The sequence below is a fragment of the Euprymna scolopes genome, chromosome 13 (genome assembly GCF_053919585.1).
Source record: "Euprymna scolopes isolate OS-2025 chromosome 13, ASM5391958v1, whole genome shotgun sequence".
Classification (NCBI taxonomy): Eukaryota; Metazoa; Mollusca; class Cephalopoda; order Sepiida; family Sepiolidae; genus Euprymna; species Euprymna scolopes.
The window spans coordinates 481,580-506,898 of NC_136494.1; the positions used below are offsets into that span (position 1 = coordinate 481,580).

Here is a 25,319-nt window from a genome sequence, read left to right on the forward strand (position 1 = left end):
TTGTCATGGATACAATTTACTCTAAAAAATTAAAAAAAATTTTTATTGAAAGAATAATCTACTTGACTTTTTTTTTTTTTTTACATTCAATTCAAAGCAGACTATAATGTAATGTATTAAAATAGTAAAATAAAATGCAACCACTCCAATGTAGGCATTTTTTAATTATCCTTTAAAAAAAATTTCAGATTACATATTTTGACACATACATAATAAATATTCACTTAACTGGATCAAAAGGTTAGTTAACTCCCCTGATCATTTTAAACTCTTCAAAATGGTAACATTCGGGAACTACGCATAATATTCAAATTTATTAAATAACATTGAAAATAATCGATCATTCTCCATAAATTATGGTTTGTGCTTAGATTCTTTGCTACCAAGTAAGTTTTTTTTTTTTTAACATTTCAAAGTAGATGCTACTATGCTTAAGTTTGTAAACCTTTTAAGTTTGTATGTATACCTAAAAGTATTTTTTATTTCCTTTTAAAGCTTATGACATTGAAAATAAAGAGAATCAGCAGCCCAACTCTACTGAACAGCCAGACATGACAGTAGCAATATATTGTCCAAATGGAGACACTCCAGCAAAGATTAATGGATGTACTGCAATAACACAAACTGAGGAGTCCAAGGTATGCTCTCTTTCCTGAATTTCTAAAGTTTTTTTTTTTTTTTCTCATGGAGATTTGGTATTTGTCTGAAGCTGTAACTATATTTCTAGGATACCATCTTTTAGTGCTCAATTTGGGGGAGGGGCGTAGTTTAGTATCTGTTCTGTTATAAGACTATCTCTGCAGGCATTATTTCTTTAGATTTTTAAAATTTGCAATAATATTCATTAAATGTGAGTGGATAGTTAATCCATCTTGTTTCCCTTTAGACACTTTATGGTATGGATGGATATTGTCTTCCATGTTATCTTATTTCAGGGTTTGTTTTCTGACAACTTGCAAGCTGTCTCCAAATTTGGCGCTCTTAAGGATTGATTCCATTCAAATTCCATTGTTTAACATCTTTGATAGTTTTCATCCAAGTTTTTTCGTTGTCCAACTTTAAACTCAGAGTGCATCTTTGAAAGACTAAATCAAGACTGCATAATATTGTCAATTTCTTGTTAGCATGTAATTCGTATGTTAAATCAAAAAGTGACAACAAAACTACTGTTTCTGGTGATAGTTAGATTCATAAATTTTGCGGCTGCCACAGATTGTTTCTGGATGTCATCTGTAATGTTACTTTAAATATTATGCACATCTTTTTAATAAATTTTATTTTCTGACCCATTTTGTGTTTGTGTAAAAATAAATACAAAACAATGAGAACTTTGTACTTGCGTTATATTTTGCAATCTGCTTGTTTAGAAAGATCAATTTTTGATGTTCATGTTAAGATTTGAGCCGAAGAAAACAAAACTGGGAAATAACATTTTCTGTATAAAAATACTTTACCGTGGTTTTATTTAGAATTCAATCTTGGTGCTAACATTTGCCATTAGCTTCTTTAGCCATCTGAACTGGTTTTATAAGGAACATATATATATATATATATAATTTCAACATTAAAAAAACTTTCTCGTAAGGATTAATGAAATGGATAGATTGCTTAAATCACACAAAAGTTGTTTTTTTTTATTTTCATAACGTTTGTTAATGTGGTTCTATTTTTGATTTCAGTATGATGTCAATCAGGAAGATGAAGACCTGAGGAAAGCTAAAGAAATGAGTTTGATCGGTAAGATATGTTTTTTATAATGTCAATCAAATTGTTTCAAATAACAAGCTCAATGAAAAGTTGCATTTCATGGAGCTGAGGAATTATTTTTTTCCTGCAAGTGTCAACATTTTTATTCTTTTTCACCTTGTATGCATTTTGCAGCCAATAAAAAAAAAAATCTTTGATTTTGTATATACTTGTGTATGTCGATCCTTTTTATTATTTCCCCCTCCCACACACACACACTTTATTTATTTATTTTGTTTTCACTTTTTATTTCTCTTGAAGATTCAGTGAGTAAATAAAAAGGAAGAACAGAAATAAAGTGAAAAAAAAGTGGGTAGTAGGCATTTCAAATTTTTACTTGTTCCACTCTTAATTTTATACAAATGTAATTTTATATTAGTGTTGGTACAATTAATAGAAAAAATCAGAACTGGAACAATTTGTGCTTATTTACTTTTTTATTTGATTTTGTTTAAAACAAGATCTTCCACTATTCGTACTAATGATAAATATTTATTGATTTTAAATTACCAGTAAAACTAAAATTTATGAATCATCCCCCACAAGTGTGCTTCGACCTTTTGAGCAAATATCTGCACATTTGTTTTTACAGTATTTTGGGGGAAGAAATAACTCCATAGTTAATATTTGGAGATTTACGAGGAATCAAAATGGGGGTGTTGGTATTGGAATTGTCCCATCACTATATGTCTCTAAACAATAGTTTTGCATCATTTTTTTTTTTTTTTTTTTTGTCCCTTGTGAAGATTAAAATCTATAATGCTAAAATCCTTATTCCAATTTTCAAAAATTTATTTCTGAAAATGCGAAATTAGATTAGGCACTACGCTATTAAAGTCTTGAGGGAAGGTTTATGGTCATCCTTGTCACTGTACCTTATACATGTCTTATCATTTTCCTAACTAGAATCTTTAATCACCATAACACTACATTCACTCCAGAGGTTGTCATACTTAATTTTGATCAAAATATATTACATGCTTTTGATTCTAGAAAATGTCTAAAATTTAATGCTTAAGGGGATTAGTTTTAAGAAGAAATAGAAATTTAGGAAATCTTGCTTAATTGGTGTCTAATGACTAGGGCTAGGACAACAGCATATTCTTTTTGTTGTTTTGACTCGAGTGTGTATCTGTTGATGTCTTATATGCTTTTATATAGTGATGTGGTTCTCGGTTGATTAATTGTCGATATATACTTGAAAGTCAAAACAATGAAAAGAATATGCTGTTGTCATAGCCCTACTAATGTTACGTAGTGTTATTATTACAATGATGAATGTTCTTTTGTATTCATGTTAAGAAGGATAAGAGTCTTAAGAGAGATGCGAGTCTTAGGAGAGTTCATGTTGTAAGTGTTTATATTGTAAGACCTGGAGACATTAGTGAGATATATATAAATAGAGAGAGAGTTTATAATTGAGAGAGAGTACATATAATTACACTTTGAGAGGGGATTTCATATCTAGATAGATAGACCGATAGATTGAGAGGTTGGCATTTATGCTTTGACAGTTCTGTATGAAATGGCTCTGTTTATATAACATAAATAGTATGACACATATACTTTCTAAACATATATTTTTTTAGATGATACTTTCCAAATGGTTCTTATATATAAATTGACAATACCTTTTCTCGTTGTAATGATGGACACAGGAGACGGCAGTTATAAAAAACATGATCATTTATTCCTTCCAATTGACCGGTTAATGGCTTTGCATTCAGGAATTCAAAGTTTCTTTCTTTACATCTTTTTCTGTTTAAAACACTCTCGCTTCCAGAGTCCAAGGTTCGAACTGAACCTTCTCTTCCCTGGTCAGACTCTCGTCTGACTCTGACTCTCTGCCTCCCTTCTTCTGACTTCTCCCTAACTAACTCTCACTTCCTATATTGAGAAATCCATGCATGTCCGGCCAACGTGACCACAATTCACGTGCCATCAACATGTGCGACCTGCACGTTTCTGAACATTCTGATTTCCCATTTTTCCTTTGTTGTTTTCACAAAGGAATTCAACCTACATATCTAATTCATTTAACCCATATTTTATTATCCACATTCTTTCTAAAAATGAATAGTTTATTTATTTTATCAGAATCAACAATTTACTGGACATTCCATTTAAAACCTATTGTTTTTTAAAACTTATCTCCAGGGTTCGATTCCCGTTTTCTCTCATTTTATTTTCATTTGCTAATTCTCTTTATTTTTACTTACATGAAAAAGGGGACAAGCATTCTTCATGTAACACTAATGACTGGATCAAATTTAATGCAAATTTGAAAAAGGTTTCAAATGAAGGGTTATGCTCTTAAAACTTTTTAAAAGACTTCAGATACTGAAAGTGGAATATTATTTGATGTTTGGTAGCTATTAAAATTTTACACAAACCAAAGATATCTGAATTTTCACAAAACTTCCACCCTCTTTACATTAAACTAAATTCAATATCGCCCACTCTTATGTCTAAGATCAAATCCAGATCATATTTGTCCACTTTGGCTTTTACTTCGATTAGACAAGAGGTTGCGGAGACCTGATCCAATGAAATGTCGGCAACCTCAACATTTTTGCGCATGGATTTCTTTTTCATCGTATTTTTTTACGATTGTATCAGCATAGGCTCACGAATACAAAAATAAACACAAGGAGGAAACAAGATAACACTAGCTCTGACATCATTTTGTAAACATTGGTTGGCCTGAGTTTGTATCCACATGTACATACTGTCAATGCTGTCAGCTATTCTGAGCCACGAGCCGTTTTCAATTGCGTCCAAAGTCCAACTGAACTCTCAACTGCTCTGTTGTAAACTGGACTTTTTTGTCTCTATATAATTCCTATTGTCATTAAAATCTCATTGACTGTCACAAACCCATAGCCATTCCTTAAAATGATAAAACCCATTGTCAATCCCCAAACCAAATCTATATATATATATATATATATATATATATATATATATAAAGTTCATTGTTTGATATTTTTTGTTACTATCCTGGCCAACAATTCCAGTTTTTTTTTTTTTTTTTTTTTTTTTTTTTGTCTTTGTCTATCTTCCTATCTATTGTCTAGTAATAAACCCTATTTCTTTTCTTTTTTCCCAATGACCTACTTCCTTTTTTCTTATATTTTTCTTTCTTATTTCCTAACATTTGGGATCAACTATAGTATCACACAAATACCAAAAAGTAATATTTTTATTGGTGATATTTTCTGAGTAATGCTTTCTTTTCTCTTAGAAAGATTCCCTTCTAAGAATAATGTTCCCACTTCATTGTGATATTTCCTGTATTCTGGGAACGGTATATTCCACTGTCTTATCCTGTTTCAATGGGTAATTCACCAGATGACCAACACATCTTGATTAGCATTGATCAGAATATGAATTCAACCAGTTCAATGTTGGATCTTTTGCATGTCTTTGTATGTGTGTTTTGTTATTTTTTTAATCTGAAAAATGTTTTACCATGGAGTAACAACACTTAAACAAATGTTAGAAAAAATCTTTTTTTAAACTTCTTGAATTTTGAACAAAACTATTTTTTTCTTTTTAATTTCTTGTAGATCTTGATGATGGTTATCCTCCTGTCGAAGAAAACTTTGGTGTTAATGTGGATGAAGCATTGAAAAGAACAAAAGAAGAAATGGAAGAATTAAAGATAAATGGAGAAGTGAGTGTTCAGGCTATATTTAATGAAATTTAGACAATATATATAATCTATATTTGCACTTTTTTAGAATTCTGGCCTTTCTCTTCTGATGAGAAGCATTTAGCTTTGAAATGCCATGTTCTAAAGGGGCTTTTTCTTAGTTTTCCCCTTAACTTTTCCTTATTTGTTTTGATGATATAATAAAGTTATAACTTTCATTCCTAATCTTTCCTTATATATATATATATATATATATATATATATATATATATATATATATATATCCTTGTATAATTATTAAAACTTGTTACATTTTTGATAATTTTATTTAAGCTGGTCAAGACTATCGGTATTTCCATTTAACATCTAGTCTGTTTTATCTTTTCTCCTTCTCTCTTGACCAAATTGTCAACTCTGTTGTAGTAAGAAGTTGAATATGCATACACAAATAAAAAGGTCCTCCCTTTTTTTTGGGGGGGGGGGGCGAGGCGGGGCTGGGGGTTCAAATCCTGTGTTAAATTTAGGACTTAAAAAAAACAAAGAAAAACTTGAATTTCCTATTCTTTCTAAATGGCAGATATTTCAAATTTTTCAGCAATTTGGCTAATCATCATGTAATCCATTTATTTATCCAATAAAATGTACATTTTCAGTTGAACCTAAATGACGTTAGTTGACAACAGTATTTTGGTGTAAGTAAAGTAGCTGACCATAATTTAGGGTGATCTCAAGGCAATAGAGGAGAGTGCTATTCCTTTCCAAAGATTACTCCACTCATCTTTGATAATTTTTTTTTTTTTTTTTTTTTTTTTGTGCTTGTATAGATTCATATTAAACCAACGAATTTCAGATGAAAACATTATGTACTTGCATATCATGTCAAAATTAGTATAAATTATAAAAAATGGTCCAGCAAAAAAATAATTACAAGTAAAAATATAATTTATTGTATAGTTTGATATAGAAGAGCTATGTGACCAATTCAGTATGACAAATTAACTCCCTTGACTTTAAGGTTCACTATTCTTAAATACAAAATGAGGGAACGTAATTATGGATAATTTAAGATAATCTACCACAGCTTCTGAGGTCTTAATTCTTGCAGATTTTGTATTATTAGAGCCAATTCTCTTATTATAGATGAAGTATGGATTTCAAGTTTTAAAAAAAAAAAAATTATAAGCTAGAACCAAAACGTTCAGTGTTCCAGCCACGTTCCCTACTGTTTGTTTTATCAACAGATAAGATTTAAAATTGAACCACGTCAAGCTATGAATATTAACGCATGTGCGAAAGTAATAGAAATATAATGAAAGTTCAGGTCGGGGCAGGAGGTGAGACCAGTGAGAAAAGGGTTCGGTCATAGCACTCCTTCTGAAGCCAAGCCATGGTCTCTTTGGACTTCTGGGCCGACGCCGAGTCCTGCTGCCACACTCGGTATCTGCCGGCAGCCACCTGACTGCACCAGAGGATCACCACGCTTCAGTACATCCAGGTACACTTTGGTGTTGACTTCAAGCAGACTTTGAAGATGTGAGGTGGCATAATATGGCAATTTCTTGAAACCAGACCATAACCGTGGCTGGAAACTTTGAGCTGTGCTCTCAAGCGTTGAACTGTCCGAATTTGCATTTTGAGGGTGCTGGTAATGGTCTTCTCGTCATAACTTGGATCAGTAGAGAGCATGAGTTGTACAGGGACACCTCTCAAATCTCGCTCATTAAACATTGTGTCACTTTCGGGCATGATAGACTCCTATCACTCTTTGAGATTTGTACACAATTGGCCAACTAGTAGATAGTCTGCAACAAAAAATGAAACTGGTTTTCATCAAACGGAAATGGAAAGGCAACATTTTTATAGTTCCACCTCATGTACTACTTTTGAAGAGATATATAAAACGGAAAGTAAATCTGTCATTTTGACAGACCCCTTCCCTCACTTTCCCATGTTACGTGCTTTCTAAATGTTGTGTAGAAAACCATTTTTTACATGAATAAAATTGTCTCTGAGATGGGTATGTTTGCTAATAATACTATGCGTTATAACAGCTGGGGGGGGGGGTAACACACATTTAGATACATGGTCGAAACCCGAGAGGAAAATCTCAAGTCGTAGTGTAATTAGGATATAGATGGCTTTTCCTTAATAATTACAAGAAACCTCGGTTACTGATAGCTATGGCTAATGATACACTACCTGAAAGTTCAAACTCCTTTTATGTTATCGGGGGGGGGGGGTACTATCACTTAGGAGACTTACCTCCCCTGTTCTACACAACTGCAATTGGGTAAATTGTGGATCCATCATGTCAAATGAACTGGCCTGTATTATCCAATATTGATCATTATAAAATTTGAAAAATAATTTTTTCATGTATTTTTTATTTTTGTTTTTGATATACATATTTTTTGTTTTCTAATTTCTAGAAAGGAAACCTGCCTTATTCTTATCAACTTGTTAGTGTTGTTGCACACATTGGAAACTCGTCAATTTCTGGTAGGTTGACATTTTTTTCACTTTATAAAGAGCGGGGGGGGGGGGTATATTTTCAACCCTAAATATCTTGCTATAAAAATCAATTTTCAAATGGCCAATTCAAGCATTTTCAGAGCCCCCCACATATAATTAAAAAACTTTCATTTAATGGTATTACCTACACAAACGTTTTTATCCACAAAAAACATGGTTTCATGGTTTGTTTGATTATAAATTAACAGAAATCTGGTTTAAATAAAATTTTATCCACAAATTTTAATTTAAGTTTTAAATTTTATTTAACCTTGATGGCATTAAAGTTTTATAATTAAATTTTTTTTTTTCTTTTTCTACTTGCAGGTCATTATTTAAGTGATGTACGAGATCTTCGAACAGATAAATGGTATTCTTTTGATGACAAAGAAGTCCGACAAACTTCAGAAGCAGAAGTGCAGAAAGTCAGACAAGACAGCGGTTACATTTTCTTTTACCTTTCAAAGTAAGTTTGTTTTTTTTTTGTATTAATTTATTACATCTTTAATAATTTTTAAAAACTTTAAATTTTTTAAATATTTTTTTTATAGTGTTTGAAATGTTACTCTACATAATTTCTAAAAATATCCGTTAATTTCTAAAAGAATATCTTAGTCCTTATTTATTTGGAGTAAATATTTTCTTTAGCTCTTGGATTGAGGGATGGTGTCATAATTCAATAGAAATAAGCTGTAAAATCTACATAATTTGTACAAATATTAGTAAATATAAGATGTGCACACAACTGGCCAACCGGCGTTGCTCGTTCGTACAACACACTTCAACATATTTTAATTAATGCAAATGGCATATGTATTATAGACTCAATCCTCTATTTATTATATATTACAAGGAATATTTTGTCAGGTGGATTAATTCGCAAAAAGTAAAAATAAATGATGATAATGACGTTCATCAAATTCATGTTAGCTGATATTTGTGCTTGACGATCTTAAACATAGTTTTTCTTATAGATAAAAAAAAATTTTTTTACAGGGAAATATTTTATGTTAAACTTTTTTATCTATGAGAAAGAAAAATTGCTTAAGATCTGATTTTTTTTTTTTTTTCGATTTAAACACTGTATTAATTCCGCAAAGACAGTTGCGTTCTTTTCAATGAAATCTGGGTCGTTTCTGTTTTCAGGTTGTGTTTGAAGTACTTTGTGTAGCTTTTGGATTCGTAGATATCCTAGAAATATAACTTGCCACAATTCGAATTGATTCTGATCCATCGAAATAAAAACGCACACTGGGCGCATAACCTCTAGAAGTGTAAGCCATATTTAGTTTCAGAACAATTTCCGATGGTTCGTTGTTCTAAACAAATCTTGGAGGTGACTGGTTTGCAGTAGACAGAACAGTTTCCGATGGTTCGTTGTTCTAAACAAGTTTTGACAGGTGACTGGTTTGCAACAGACATTTCTACAGAGCAAAAGATTCTTACCGTATAGAGATGGAAAAAACATACGAAATTGCTCCAGAAAAGGTTTAATATTTATGGAGCAATTCTGGTTTCTGATTGGTTGGTAGCAGAACGTGAATTAATTCGATTCGTCAGTTCTTAGCAGCATCGTTTATAAATAGAATCGCCCGACTGTGTCGGATCATACCCCATTATGAATCAAAAATATTGCAACATATATTATGTTTGTTCTAAACAGTTCACTTCTTGTAATTAAAAAAAAAAAAAAATAATAATTCAGCTGAGATCGAAACTAAAACCTAAAGAGTGAATCAAGTACAATAACCATTAGGCCAGCTGGACACGACCTTTAAAGTTTTTTTCTAACCTACTTAGTAACAAGGAATCTGTCATGTGAACGATTCACACATGCGCATGCATTCTTGTTGTTGACATAGATAAAAATCGTATGACCTCCACATAATTTTTCAGTTTTAACTCCTTAGCAGCCCTATTTCCGGATAAAAACCAATTAGTTTTCTGCATGTTTTAATACTTTAAAGTCTAGATCAAAAAAAATGTTTTCAATGTATAGGTTGAAAATTGTCCTCTCGCGTGTGTGCACACACATTCTAGCTTTTATAAATATATAGATTAGTTGGATTTATTTTAAAAAAATACTTTTTTTTTTTTTTTTTTTGTATGATTATTAGAAACATTTTATTTGTAAATTTGAAACTTTTGTTAATATTGACTTGAAGTGATTTTGAATTGTTTTAACAAAACAATAACTTGACAATGGAGGCTGAAAACATGGATGGTGAAGCTATTGAAGTTGCTTATTCAGTATTATGGAAAATATAAATTCTCTTTAAAATGTTCAAGAAGTTTAAATTAAAAAAAAAAAGAAGTTACATTAAGTGCTTCATGCTTTGCCTGAAGTATTTTACAAAAAAAAAAAAAAAAAAAAAAACTCATTAAATAGCATTTAAGCATTTTCATGTTTTCTTTTTAAGATATAAATGTTTTATGTGAACTTATATATAAACTTTTTTTTTTTTTTTCCAGGGATATAGCAAATAATTTGCATCTTCAACATCAAAAGGAAATTTCCTGAAATTGGATATTTAATTCTTGATTGAGGAAAAATAACACTGGATTTTCTGCTGTGCTTGTTTCTTTATTCTTCCATTCTGTTTGGCTGGCTCTAAGCAAATAAGTTTTTACTTTTCAAAAAAAAAAAAAAAAATTAAAAAAAAAAAAAAATCATTTTTAAAGAAAAGAACTTAAAAGTGAAAATAAACACCAAGTTTCACAGCATTCTTGGTTCCATCTGTGTATGCACTTGTAAATGAGCACGAGAGACAATGGGGGTTATGCGATCCGTCCAATTCATTTAAGTGATTGGTGCTCGTTTTTCAAAAGAGAAAAAATATATATACAGCTTTCTTGATTGTAAGTTATATGTATAAAAGAAAAACGAAAAAAGAGGAAAGCAAATATTTTCTTATTTGCATCTCTTTCTAATCTCAATGCACAAAGGCAAGATCGTTCTCCATCCACAAGATGCAGGCTTGCAGCCTCAAAATGATACAGCAAGAGACGAGACAAAACACTTTTCCGTTTGTTTATATGTTGGAATATATACAAATACGATCTTTAATATTTTCTAATATCGGTCGTACATGAGAAAAGAGAAAGAAAAGATTGAAACGCAACAAAACATTCCTAAAGGTAAAATAAACTTACTTTTTTAATTTGAAGACCATTCAGAACAAAAAACATTTCTTCATAAAGATGAGACTTTGAAACTTACGATGGCTATTGATATTTCCTAAACAATGAACCAACAGTGACAATGTGTAGAAGATAAAAATAGGTCTTGAAGAGGGAAAAGTTTTTGAAAAGACAAGATATGACTTTGAAAGCATACACATATGCCATTGTTACTACTGGTTTACTATTAGCCTGGGTTGTCGTCCAGGAGAGTTGGAGAAAAGTACAAGATCAAAGATTAGGATCTTAAGCTAAAAATGAAGGATAAAAAGCTCATGAATAAATGCTTGTAGGGCTTTCCTTTCCTTTTTCTATTATTTTTTTAATTTCTTTCTGCAAAGACTAGACTTGAATTCAACATTCATAAAATAACTATCCAAATTTAATCTGTCCAATGGAAAAGATTGCGATAATGAATTTTTGCTTACACAAACGATATTGCCAAGAAATCTAAATCGCCTCCCACATTCTTTTAAATAGAAATGTGACTGGGCAGAATTTTATATTTGTAGGGATTTTATCCCTCCCAAAAAATTTTGGGAGGATAAAATCAAATATTTTAAATGTTGAGAGAAATTTATCAAAAATGAAATATTTTCTTTATTATTAAACTAAGTCAACTTTTGGTGACTTACAGATTTTCTATTGGAGGATGACAGAAAATATAAGGTGATTGTTAATCGGCTTTTGAAATATCAGCTGAAATAAAGATATCTGGCTCCTTCCCCTCTAGTACAAAATTAGTGAAAAAATTGGGAGGGGGGGGGGTCAGTCTTCTGGTATCCAACTTTTAGTGAATCTAAATGGGGGGAGCATATTGCATATTTTGAATATAAAAGATGCCTTGCCATTAATATTGAGTTCTTCATCTGAAAATATTAGCTGTTGGAGTTAATAAAACTGAAATTCACACGAACTAAACTCAGCCATCATGTTTTTGTTTTTTTTTGGGGGGGGGTAAGAAGTTATTTTAAGCTAGCAACAAAAAGAAATAATTTAACTTCTCCCTCTCCCTCTATTTGTAAATAAAACAAATAATTGAATGTATGCAAATGAGTTTGACGTGCAAATGAATGCCATCTTTAAAATATTTTTGAACTATGAAAAAATGAAAATTTTTTTAATTTTATCACACTGAGGCCTTTTTATTAAAAAGATCTATTAAAAAAAAATTGTCAGTGTTTTGCTTTTATTTCTAATGTACCCATTTCTTAAAGTGTGTTGGCAACAATCTGCTGGATATTTTGTAAAGTAATAGTTCACCATCATTATCTGTATTAACATCACTGCAAAATAAAATCTTATCGTAGAGCTTATATGTCCAACAATGACAAAATTCTTTTATGCTTGACCTCTAGCCATGTAGGAGAAAAAGGCAATGAAAAGCGCTGACGGAGCAATCAAATCTGCTCTCAAATTAACCCCTGAACTCACAAAACCCCATGTACATATTCGAAACCAAAAATAAATAAAACTGGAACAAAAATACCCAAAACAAATTATTTCAAAGACAGATAAATGTCTTATCGCAAAATCCAGGAACGAACAAGTTATCTTATCGCAACTCTGCATAGGGCACACAAGTTTCGCACACTCCTTTTATACTGAACAAAGAATTACAACCAAAATGTAGCACATGCCAAACACCTATCAGTCAAACACATGCGTGGCAGTAACCAAGATGAATAAAACAATGTAAATAGTTTCTAGAAGCATTAAAATTTAAGCTAGTTTTCAAGATAAAACTTTTTTTTTTTTTTTTAATCAATCAATTTTTATTTACAAAAAAGAAATGTATGAAACAAATGTATTGAATGGCATCAATTGTGGCTTAAGTGTCTTTTTTTATTGCTTCTGGTTAATTAAAAAAAATAAATTAAAGAACTTTTCTTGTGCAGAGAAAAGTCACTCTTAATTGGAAAGACAGAGGAAGTGTTCTTTAGCCTTGGTAAGCAGACACCTAGCGATGGTGTTGTGTTGAAAACACTACCCCTCCCCCCCCCAATTACTGCCCTGGGTTGATGTCAGGAAAGGCATCTGGCTCATAATCTTACCTCAACTAAGGAAATGATTTTTAAAGAAAATCTCTGCTTCAATATAATAATGAAAAAATATTTAATTTCAAGTGAAACAAATGGTGTCTACGTAATTTTATCAAGTCTCAAATAGAAACATCTGAAAATTATGAAAAACATTAAGGTAGAAAAATAATTTGTAAAATAAAGCAAAATCACTGTTTATTAAAAAAGACGAAGATAATGAAGTTTTGTTGCTTATGTCATATAATAAACATAATTCAATGTCGGACAAATTTTATTCCTCATCTTGTTTAAATCTTTTAATAAAAGTTTAAAACTCAAAATTTGTAAAATGATGGATTAAATGTCAAACCAAATTTAAACACCGCCATTTTGAAAATGGCTTTTTAATGGTAGTTAGACAATGTCAGTTTTTGTTGTGGAGAGGAAGTCCAACTCTCAAAAAAAGAAAAAAAAAAAAAAAAAAAAGTTGCAGTCTGTATTGAACAAAAATTAAAATTGCCTTTATAGGATTTCTTCACTGACAGGGCAGGAAAAAGAAAGTGTAGTATACAGGTACATCATGCTTCTAACCAAAAATTGTTTTGTCTTTAATTTCACCTATATTAAAAAACAAAACTAAAAAAAAAAGATTGTATTACGTACTTGAAACAAAATGAAGATATCATATTCCAAAAATTATGTAAATTGATCAAGTAATTTTATTTGTAAAGAAAATAAAATATGAATACCTGAGCAAATGACTCGCGCACATCATTTAAAAACAACTCAACAATATTTCATACTAGATTTGTTGTAATGCCTATGAATTCCCATTAATGACTTAAAATGATTTTTTATTTTTATAATCTTTGGAATATATTTTCATTTCATCACAGGTACGTACATCATACGGATTCTTTATTTTTGTTTTCTGATACAGGGGTAATTCTGGACAAGAACCCCCAAAAGTCTTATAGAAAATTAGTTAAAAACAATGAAATGATGAATTAAATATTAAACCAAGATTGAGTACAACCATTTTGAATTTGGCTTATCTTAAAATTATTTATTTTAGAAATTAAATCATGTCTAATAAAGTGGATTCTTTTTAAATCTCGAATATTTAAGTCTGGCAAATTTCAAAATAACAAATGCTTAATGAAAGAGCAAAAACGTCAACCATTATTCTTGGGGATTTTCATCAACTTTCATATTCTCAAAAGCAAGTCCAAAACTTTGAAATTTATATTCAAGTTTTTTTTCTGGATATCTTGAGCATTTCAATTGTGTGATTCCCAGGAAAATTTGATTCTGCTACACTCGGGCCATTCGCTTCAAAACTCTCCAAAGGAATATGGTCACAAGTGAAATTCCATCGTTCTAAAAGGTATGCAATGGATTTATCTGTACTGGAAAAGAAACAAAACAAACAAAAAAATATCAGAATAGGATTATGGATATTATTTATTTTTTTAAACAAGCACTACCCGGCATTGCTCAGGGGGTAAAAGTGGAATATTTTCCTCCTCCCTTCCCAGTTTTTTCTCTTCCTCTTCTAATACCCCTCTTTCTTCACTGTTCAGTCCATTCCTTAAATACACAAGTTATAAGGGAGTCAATTGGAAAAGAAAATTAGTGTTACTTCTCTTTAGCTAGTGGCTGGAAAAGCTTTCATTTAAAGGATTTAACAGGGTTACCAAGCATCAGTGAAATATATTTCTATTAATTCTCTCTATCTATCTATCTATCTATCTATCTATCTATCTATATATATATATATATATATATATATATAGTACTTCATTTACTCACATAAAGTTTACGCATAAATTTTCGTATAATAATTTTAAGTATTTACTTCAAAAGTGCTCAATATGTAGGTAGAGCTAGTTAGTAATTTGTAAAATATATATATGACGATTAAGCTATGCGGAATATTCAGTGTAGCTTAATCGCCATATATATATGAGGCCATCTAGAACATATGCTATAGAACAGAAAAAAAAGGCCAAAGACCCTAGTGTTTTGAATATAATAAACTAGTAATGACCACAGTTTCATTTCATTCGGACAAAACACTAAGAAACGAGGCCTAATTAGAGTTGGGGCCCGTTTTTTTTTGGGGGGGGGGTATTTATGAGAATTGGCCCTGTAATAATAAATACAAAATCTGATAGAATTAAAAATATATTCAGCAGAAGCTGTGGTAGATTATCTTAAATTATCCATAATTATGTTCCGTCATTTTGTATTTAAGAATTGTGAACCTTAAAGTTAAGGGAGTTAATTTATTTGTCACATACTGAATTGGTCACATAGCTTTTATATATATATATATATATATATATATATATATATATATATATACACCAGAAATTGGCTGAGTAATTTGGTAGAGGCTGCAGAGGTCAAATTTAAAACTTTAACCCCAATTGTAACCACTTAACATTTGTTTTTGGGGGCTCAAATCAAATTAAAAAGTTTGATCCATGTCCAAGTAACCTACATTTAAAATTTCAAGTGTTTAAACACAAAATTGGCGAAGGAGTTTGGTAGTTTTCAAAGATCAAATCGTTGAACTTTGACCCCTTGACAGCCAAATTTCTGGTCGAAAACCGATTAAAAAGATTTTCCCAAATCTCAATACTCCTTATGTCAAATCTCAAGTCTCTAGACTGAAAATTGGCAGTTGGTAGGGAAATGTACACAATTTTCACTTTTATAGATACGTATCTCCTTCCCTCTTTCTGTTTTCTCCTTTCCATACTCCAATTTTCTTCACTGTCCAGCCTATGCTGCAAACACTCATACAAATAACTAGAGTCGGCATAAGGGGGTTAACTCTGAAAAAAAAAAAAAAATTTAATTTCAAGTGAAACCAATGGTATCTACTGAATTGTCAGATCACAGTAATGAAAATATCCAAAACTTGTGAAAAATAACGAGGTAAAAAATTGATTAATGAGAACAGTTTCCAAAGACAATTAGCAAAAATTAAGTTTTGCTAAATTGGCCAAAGATTTTTAGTTTTCAGAAAAGATTTACCTCCTTTTTGTTATGATTTGAATTCTCTGTTTTTTGCTAAACTCAATTTTCACTAATTGTTCCAGGAAAAAAAAATGTTCATTAATTATTAATTTTTCTACCTTACCGTTTTTCATAATTTTTTTGGACATGTTCATTATTGTGATATGACAATTCAGTAGATACCATTTGTTTCACTACAATATAAGAAAGACCTCCCCCCCCCCCAAAAAAAAAAACAAACTTATTTTACTTTAAGTTATGGGTAGGAAACAGCTACTTCTCCCCAGCAAAAATCTTCTTTTTTTTTCTTTTTTTTCCTCCTAATTGTAAATATTAATCATCTGGGACAACATCAATCAAAAGTATACTAACTTAGTGTTTCTTTAGTAGTTTTAGCTGGACATACAACCGTCATTTTATATAATAGATTTAGGGTAACATTAAAATATATATATATATATATATATATTAACTTCATTTATACTTCACACTTCCGGTTATAAGATAGACGAATATTGGCTGAAGAGAGCTTGATAAGGATACCTTAAACGAGCCTTATTATCGGGCTTGAAACTGACGGTACCAATGATCTGTCTCAACTAAAAACTTTCTATACACAAAATATAAGTACGCTCTTAAAATTTGGATTTTCGTTTTTAATTGAGCACTCTGCTGGAATTCTTTTTCCAAAAAAATCTAATATATATATATATATATAACTTCAGTCTATGTATGACTGGATTTATACTGCCAATTTTTACTTGGGGCAATTAAATTTGATATTTGCAATTATATTTTTTTGCAGTTATTTCTGTTTTGAATTTTTTAGATAAGGATTGATTTTTAGTATTATTTGGATTTTTCAGACTACTGTTCTCAACTTGAGTATTATTTACACGTTTCAGACAATATAACCTCCAACCTTCTAGTATATCCTGTTCAACTTGGGAATTTTCAACAGAACCTTTATTTAATCTACTAGCATAGCATGTTCTCATTCTGTCTGCCATGACTGAGTACCTATTTACAATGCCTCCCCACGGGACAGTTAGACACCAGGGTCGTTTTTTAACGTGGAGAAAAGGTACAAAAATAAAAAATTGTCTCAGTCGTGAAGGACTGATCCTCCACCGAAAGAGAACAAGAAATGGAAGTGCAGCATCTGAAGAACAGATACTACACTTTGATCTTGGCCAAAAGGCCAAGATGATTTTTTTTCAGTGTCACCTGCACCACTGAGGATTGAACTTTCAACCTCAAGAAGATTTTGTAGCTTTTATAACTGAATTTTATCAAGTACTTTGTCCACTGCACCATGGATCCTTGCAGATTTCTTTCCTCCACCGTTTTTTTATTTTTCTATTACAACAATAGCTCTCAACTAAAGGCATACATATTACAAACAGTCCAACTCGATCAGAAAATCTATTTACATATTTAGACATTGTTTTGTTACCAACAAAATGATGAATGGAGGTTTGGGGGCAGCTGAGATGTGGTTCTATCTACGAATGCTTAGCATTTCTTGGACAGAGTGTCAAATGCTGAAGCCCTAAGAAGAATGAAGTTTGATTGCTTGCTGATGCGGATCCTTAAGGAAAGGCAGTGCCGCTTTGTTGGACAACTATTGCGTGAAAAAGAGGGCATCGAACATGCCACAACACAGAAGATATTCAGATAAACTTTAGAAACATTGCAATTTGTTATTCAAATTTGTATTATTTATTGCAGACTTATCCTCATCTTTTAGTTGTTTCACGTTTCGGCCAACTATTCATCTGGTCTTCGTCAGGTGGTAACTGCATGATGAGGATAATAGTCCGCAATAAATAATACAAATTACTCCTCCCAATAATGAATTCTAATTTATATCTATATATAAAAAAGGCAAAATGTGTGACCATTTCGTGTATGTCTTCAAAAGGCTTTTCGAGCACACGCTCCCGGGTTCGTTACTATCGCTTACAACTGTTTATATGGGTCCTATATCATAATATGTAGGATTTGGGAACGCGGGTCGTCTCTAGATTTATTTACGTTGACTTTTATGAGATTCGCGCTATTTCGCTCTGTCCCCGGTTCGTCCTGCATTTTAGTATAAATACAGTGAAAAACGTTGTTCTCGGCTTTTGCTCTGCTTTCCCCCCTTCCCACCATCATCTGGGGTGAAGTGAAAACTAAAAATAACGATCGTGCGATGACCTCATTTAGCGTCGTCCTGTCAATCAAACCTCTTTTAGCTTTATGAGCTTTAACTTAACACGCTAATCAATTATTCTCATTCGTGGTCGAGACCGTTAAGTAGTTGGCATTGGTTTCCACCTCCGCGTCTAAGCTTCCGGGTTTTGGATTTTTATTTACATTGTCTTTTTTATAATATTTAAGCAGGATTATTAATTACCCCCCCCCCCTCTCCCTCCATACACACACCTACAAACACCCGGGCAACGCCGGGTACCTCCCCCCTAGTATATATATATATATATATATATAAAAGCGAAAATGTATGTCTCGCAAAAACTTTCGACAGAGGCGATGGATTTTCACAAGATAGGTATCATTTTCAAGCTTGAACCTTCAGCCGACAAATATCGAAATATTGGCCAAAAACATTCATTCCTTCACCCTTTTTTACCATGAGGGATGAAAAAAAATTGTATCTTCATGACAAAATGGCTTCTACGCATATGTCAAGACGTACCTTGAATTCGTTTAAATATTGGTGCAATGGATTAATTGACAGCATCGTTATCTTAAGATTGCAGGTTCAATCCCAGTTATCAGATATTTTTTTTCGATTTTTAAACTTTTAATATTGAAACAAGGCTATTTATACCATTTTTTTTTTCTTTTTTTTCTCTGCTTTTCGTTTTTTTTTTCTCTTCCTTTTTTGTTTTTTGTTTATCTGATTTTTTTTAAAGAAGTTTTATATTCGGTTACTTTTTTTTTTTTTTTTTTTTTTTTAAAGTTTAAACAAGGTTATTACTTTGCTTATTCTTTACCCCCCTCCCTACACACGCACACACCTCCAAACACCCGGGCAACACCAGGTACTCCTGCTAGTTAATTAAATAATATTGCAATTTGTTTAAATATATGATGGGAGAAAGAAAAAAGATATAATTACCTCCGTATTTGGTAAGTGCACCAAAATTCACATTTATCGTTCTTTTCGAATATAAAGGATAACGTGACAAAGATATCATCAAAGTCTGAAAAATAAAAATTTGGACACTTTTTTTTTTTTTATTCCAAAAACATCAACAAATTTCAAAATTCACAAATGAAATGAGTTTTGTTTCTCAGATTTTATAACCAGCTTTTTGCAAAGATGAATGGTAAAAAGCAGTTTATCAAAACAATGTAATTAACTTGTAACATTTTTAATATTTCATCTTTATTATCAAGATTTCATCAGAAATGAGCGGAGATATGGGGTTTTACTAAAAATGTACGACCAAAATTATGCCCGATCAATGTATGACTACTGCTTCTGTTTTGTCGTATAGAAAACAATATGTAAAGTTGCTTGAATCAGCAGGAGTCGAATCGCACATTTTAGTCATGGCAAAGTTTGATTGTACATGAGGAGCGTTACTAAAAATGTACAATTAAATATATGATTATTTGCTCCTGCTGATTTGCCATTAAAGCAACTTTGATATGAACGAACTACTGGGTTTGTCAGCACAAAATATTGTAAAAGTCTGTTGTGGTATTAAAATAAACAATAAAAGGAATTTACTCACAAGTTTCAGTCGAGAGGTTATTTTTTTGGCAAATATATTTTTAGATTCATATAAAAAGTATAATTAAATTATTTTTAGAAATATTCTCTCTAAAGGTAGAAAGTAGATAGATACATAAGTATTTATATTTTACAGGTTCACATACGATGCCATTCACAGAACCACATGGAGAAAACTTGAATGACTACTGGACACTGTCCTCAAGTGTCTAAAGTCTCTCTATACAGGGGTTTGTCAGGACAACCTGGCATGAGGATACTTTTCCTTGAAAGTAAACCCTGACTTAATATTCAAAATAACATTGTATTCGCAGCATAAGTAAGATCTTCACGGCATAGCCAACGAACACTGGCTTTTACTCCACCAGACTAGATGTATTCTTGTCCTGGAATCCAGTAAGACCAAGAGACCACAAGACATATTTAAATGGCCAATTGGGGAGAGGAAAATTGTTCTCAATTTCTTTACTAACTCAGTGTTTCAGACGTAAAAAAGAACTTTAATGGAACATTCGAATATCTATGTATCTCATATAGAGTTCAAGTGTTAGACTCAGAAAATGGGGCACCTTGATTTCTGAGAACTTTGAAGTAAAATGAAACCCTGGAGAGAAACCAAAGAAAATGTCTATTCTTCTTTTTTCTTCATATCACTTCCAAACAGTGACTCTTCTGCTGCTGCTGCTGCTGTTGTTGCTGTTCATTGAGCATCATTCATTCATTTCATATTAGTCAGATGATTATTGTTGGCATTCGTTTCTCTGATATCTTTCTAGGTTAAATCCTTTCTAGAAAGACATTGGGTACTTACAAGAGGGATCACGTACAGTTTACCAACATTCCTAAGTGAAAGTGTTTCTGTGTAATACACTAGGCTTGAACCTGGCACACCCAGATTGTCAGTCTGTTGTTAACCATTTAACCACCATCACCTTTCTGCTGCTGCTTTTTTGGTACATCCCTCTTGTTGAGACCTGTTCATTATATAACATTGTTATAACCTGATTTGAACTCAAACAAATAAAAATTACCAATTCTTTGGCTTTGAAAATTATTTACAGGCTTCGTAGCGTCGGTGGCCATTCATAAAACATTGATTGGAATAGATCGTAGTCAGATGGAGCAATGTCTGTAGTGGTGTCTCCCAATCACCTCGCCATGGCACATTAGTGTATCATGGAATGATACACTAATGTGCCGCGAATAGGTTATAGTTGAAAGTTATAAATTGTTAAAGGTGGAAAAAAGTTTTTATATCGTTATAAGCAAAGTTGTTTGTATTAATAAATACTCACATTATTACTCGTGATATTGATGCCTAAATATCAAAAAAGAAATAAAATGTATAATAAATCATTTGTTTAAATTGTACGATATTTTGAATTTCTTATAAGAATGAACATTAATAAGTATTGTGTAGCAGCAACAACAGCAGCACGTACTTGTGGCTTAAGATTTTGAATGTTTGGTTTTGTAACATCATTGCTGATTGGTTGGAGCAGTAAACTTCTTTTCTGGCTTGCCCAATTAGACACCATCTCTCTGGTGAGCTGAACACATAACAAAGTGTATAAAGATAAGACTATCGCAATCCTCTCTCTTTCTTCCCGGATCTTGCTGATAATACACTCCTTTGTTGGAACGTGACTTCGCCCGAGCCTTTTGGTGCCAGGCTAGTGATAAAAAACAAGTCAACATGGCTACCGCCACACATGGACTCCAATGCAGTACACACACACACAAACTCTTATCCCACAGGACTGTCTCTAATCTTTCGTGATGCACATTTTTGCAACTAATTTCAAGGATAATCCTTATGCCTACGGAACATAACTTCAACACATACACATGAACTCTCTTCTCTTACAACAGGCTTGTCTAATAATTCATCAACATCTCTACACAGAAACTCTTCCCAATACTAAACTATTTTCTATACAAACTACTAACGAAAGCTGCTTATTAAATGTTAGAATGAGACTTCTTGTCTTCATTTTTACAATTGTAAAATATTCATTTTTTTTTTTTATGATAGGTGTGCTGCAAAAATTTAAATAGCTCAATAGTATGTCACCATATAAAAGAGCTTGAGAACTACTGGTCTGAAATATAGGGTGGATGTGGCAGAACTTCCACACTTTTCAATTCTGTTGCTCGTCTTTCTGGCGGTATCCGACTTTGAAGAGTGAACATACTTTGAGTATGTGAACTAACCAACAGACATAGCCAATTATAGAGATGTAATGTCTCCCTATAAGAGTAAAAAATTTAAAAGTTGACTCATTAGGTGAGGAGGTCTTTGCAGAAACTGAAATCTCCTTAAACAAATAATAATTTTACCTTTGGAATCATAGAAACAGTCAGAAGCAAGGATAACGTCCACTGGAGGTAGGTTGAGCAGTTCAGGGGAAAAAAGACCCCAAGTAATTCCAATTACTGACACATTTTCTAGACCATTGTTGGCACAGCAATTGACACAGTGCTTTAGACAATTTGGGGTGAGGATATGCTCACTGAGAGTCACAGAAGCAGCATTGCATTTTGCAGCGACAATTCCTGGAAGTGCGGTGCCAGCACTAAGCTGAAAAAGACAATTTTAAACAAAAACAATTACAACAAACACACATTGGATGTCAACTTGCTCCATGATAATAAGCAGACTTTCTATACCAAATAAAGATACAATACAAAAAAGATGTACACAACAGTTTTTAATTGTTATCCAGATTTCAACCTAATTAAAAAGAACAAACATACAGAGTCTTTATGATGGACGTATCCATCATGGAATGAAAATGTCATATTCCAAAAATCATATAAATTGATCAAGTAGTTTTTTTATATAAAAATATTTTTTTAGCGATTTTTAATAGTAAATCGGAGTCATTACAAGGCTAATTTTGATTTTGATAGTTCGAATTGATTTGTCTTCCTTAATTCTTATTCATTTATGGCAGTGAGACACACCATTCTTGCTTCCTCATAAGATTTGATTTTCTTAGTAAAAATAAGAAATAAATGATCAATTTATATGATTTTCAGCTGGAGTGCTATATGTTTTGGTTTTGGTTCCGATTCTACCTGATGGCACCAAAGTCATTTAGTTCTTTTTTTACTTTTGAAATTGCAACTTTATATTGGGTACAATATAATAATCAATAGAAAATTAGCTCTGTAATAATGAATATGAAATTTGCATTAATTAAAATATCATATTTAAGCATATTTTACAATTGGGCAACACCAGGTACTCTGCTACTTACATTTAAAATTAAACAGTATATTCATGAAAAATATTTGAGGAGTAAAATAATTAAATTATACATGTCTACATTGTCAGTGTGGAGATATGTGATACTCTCCGAGTGTTTGGAAGTTAAAAGAAAAACAAGAACAGGAAGACATAAGTTTATCACCACAGCAAAAGTATAGGAAGTTATTTACGAAGGAACACAAAAGAAAGCTAAAATGGGATTGTTAATCAAGGTGTGGTGGTAACAGGAACAAAAGAATTAGTCAATAGAGTTAGTTTAAAAATGGCAATGAGTTTTGTGACCGTTGATGATAATTTATGGACAGTCTTGGGCTTGTGACAGTTGAGGACAGTATCCACTTGAGGATAGTTGTGAGTACAGCACAGCAGAAGGCAGGCCATGGCTTGAACCAGATCTAGAGAGCTTTGAGGAATCAAGATAAACTGATATCAACTGGCAAACACAGCCTCGACAGAATGTAGGTGTGTAGAGAATTAATAGTCATGTGTACACTCAGAGTGCAACTGATATTTGCAGAATGTGTCAGATTTTGTGTTTTTTGTGTTTTATTTCTATTTTTTATGCTTGTGAACCTGTGCGTGCCCCCTTAGCAGCTACCAATGTGAGAGACCACAAAAACATCATCGCGGTCAGCATTTGCTGTCAAGTGGGGTAGCACGTGGTCTTACAATATTACTGGTTGGAAATAAGTTCAAATATAGTCATGTTTACTATTTTCCTTTGAAAAAAAAGTTAAAAATAACATTTGAAATATGAGATCAATAAAAAATACTGTTAGTGCAGTAATGTTTTTTTTTTAAAAAAAACAAAATTACTTGTTCTTACTGACAAGGATGGAATACTGTTGCCACATCTGGGCAGGAGCTGCTAGAAAGGACTTGTCCTGCCTTGATAGAGTTCAAAATAGACTTCGTAGCCTCGTAGGAGATGTCCTTTTCTCTTCCTTGCAACCTCTATCTCACAGAAGAGATGTTGCGAGTTTGTCTCTGATGTATCGTTATTTTCATGGAAAGTGTTCGACTGAGCTTCAATCTATGGTCCCCCCTCGCAAAACTTTCACAAGAAACACTCGTCTAGCTGTAAACACTATCAATAATTCCCCCCACTCTTTATCTGTGCTTAAACCTAAACGTAGATTCCATGAACAAAGCTTTTTTATTAGAACTGCACGCCTGTGGAATTGTCTTCCGTTTTCCTGCTTTCCGGCTGACTACAATACGGTTGTCTTCAAGTCTAACGTAAATAAGTTCTTAATGAGCCGTTCCATATAAGTTATCAAATTTAACAAATTTTCATTACTAATGATTATTATATTGTCCAATTTCTACTGTACACTCTTTAACCCTTATCCTTGAGTGGCCTCTTGGCCTTGATAATGTGCTGATATCTATGAAAAAAAAAAAAAGAAAAAGTCCAATGTGAACAAGTTCTAATTGAATCGTCCCCCTAAGTAATCCAAGTTACAAAATTCCCACTGTTTACTATGCTAAAATCACAATGACTAATGTATACTTATTAACCCTTATCCTCGAGTGGCCTCTGGGCCATGTAAAAAAAAAAATGTTTTTTTTTTTTAAAAAACAAAATTACTTGTTCTTACTGACAGCTGGAAAATTGAATTTCTTCATCCAATTCAATTTAATTCGGCAAAAAAATAATCGTGCTTCAATTGCAATGGAAAGAAAAGGTAGTAGAAATTTATACAAAAGAGGATACAGTAGACAAGCATCTGTCCAAATTCATTGTTGACACATTTATTACCTTCTGATACTATAGTCGTTAAGTGCTAAGAAGAAAATAAAGATAAATGGTTAAATGACAAGATGGAAGGATTTAGCAATAGTACAATGGGTAAGAAGCTATTCACCAAGATTGACAAAAGAGTGGCAAGGACAAGGTTTAAATTTGGGTATGACGAATTAATATAATGGAGATATCGAACAATAGACCTGAGATATTTTTATATTTGGGGAGTGGTTATGAGTCAGTGATAATAGAAACAATCAACCGAGGACAGTTCAGAGTTGGAGTTTTGGATTCAGTTGAAGATGGATCATGGTTTGAGCCAGGTCAGGAAAGCTTTGGGAGATTGAACTGATGGCAACAGATGAGCTCAGCCTCGACGGGATGTAAATGTGAGTCTTAGCATGTAGAGG

General features: G+C 32.1%; 2 protein-coding genes and 1 pseudogene across 7 annotated transcripts in view; 1 reads left to right on the forward strand and 2 right to left on the reverse strand.

Moving 5' to 3' along the window:
• Positions 1-10,588, forward strand: part of LOC145291909 (ubiquitin carboxyl-terminal hydrolase 37-like) — a 69,890-nt gene extending 59,302 nt beyond the window's left edge. For all 5 annotated transcript variants that reach the window (XM_080137740.1, XM_080137745.1, XM_080137741.1 and 2 more), the window contains exons 20-25: positions 496-638; positions 1,680-1,737; positions 5,316-5,422; positions 7,831-7,900; positions 8,240-8,378; positions 10,385-10,588. In XM_080137740.1, the coding sequence (XP_079993866.1) occupies positions 496-638; positions 1,680-1,737; positions 5,316-5,422; positions 7,831-7,900; positions 8,240-8,378; positions 10,385-10,433 (566 nt within the window). In that variant the 3' untranslated portion in view covers positions 10,434-10,588. The remainder of the gene's footprint in view (positions 1-495; positions 639-1,679; positions 1,738-5,315; positions 5,423-7,830; positions 7,901-8,239; positions 8,379-10,384) is intronic.
• Positions 10,589-14,151: 3,563 nt separating this feature from the next.
• LOC145291911 (histone-arginine methyltransferase METTL23-like) overlaps positions 14,152-25,319 on the reverse strand; it is a 34,252-nt gene continuing 23,084 nt past the window's right edge. For both annotated transcript variants that reach the window (XM_080137748.1, XM_080137747.1), the window contains exons 3-5: positions 22,229-22,469; positions 19,268-19,352; positions 14,152-14,522 (exon numbers count right to left, since the gene is read on the reverse strand). In XM_080137748.1, coding sequence (XP_079993874.1) covers positions 14,363-14,522; positions 19,268-19,352; positions 22,229-22,469 — 486 coding nt within the window. In that variant the 3' untranslated portion in view covers positions 14,152-14,362. The remainder of the gene's footprint in view (positions 14,523-19,267; positions 19,353-22,228; positions 22,470-25,319) is intronic.
• Positions 17,220-17,353, reverse strand: LOC145292479 (U2 spliceosomal RNA; annotated as a pseudogene).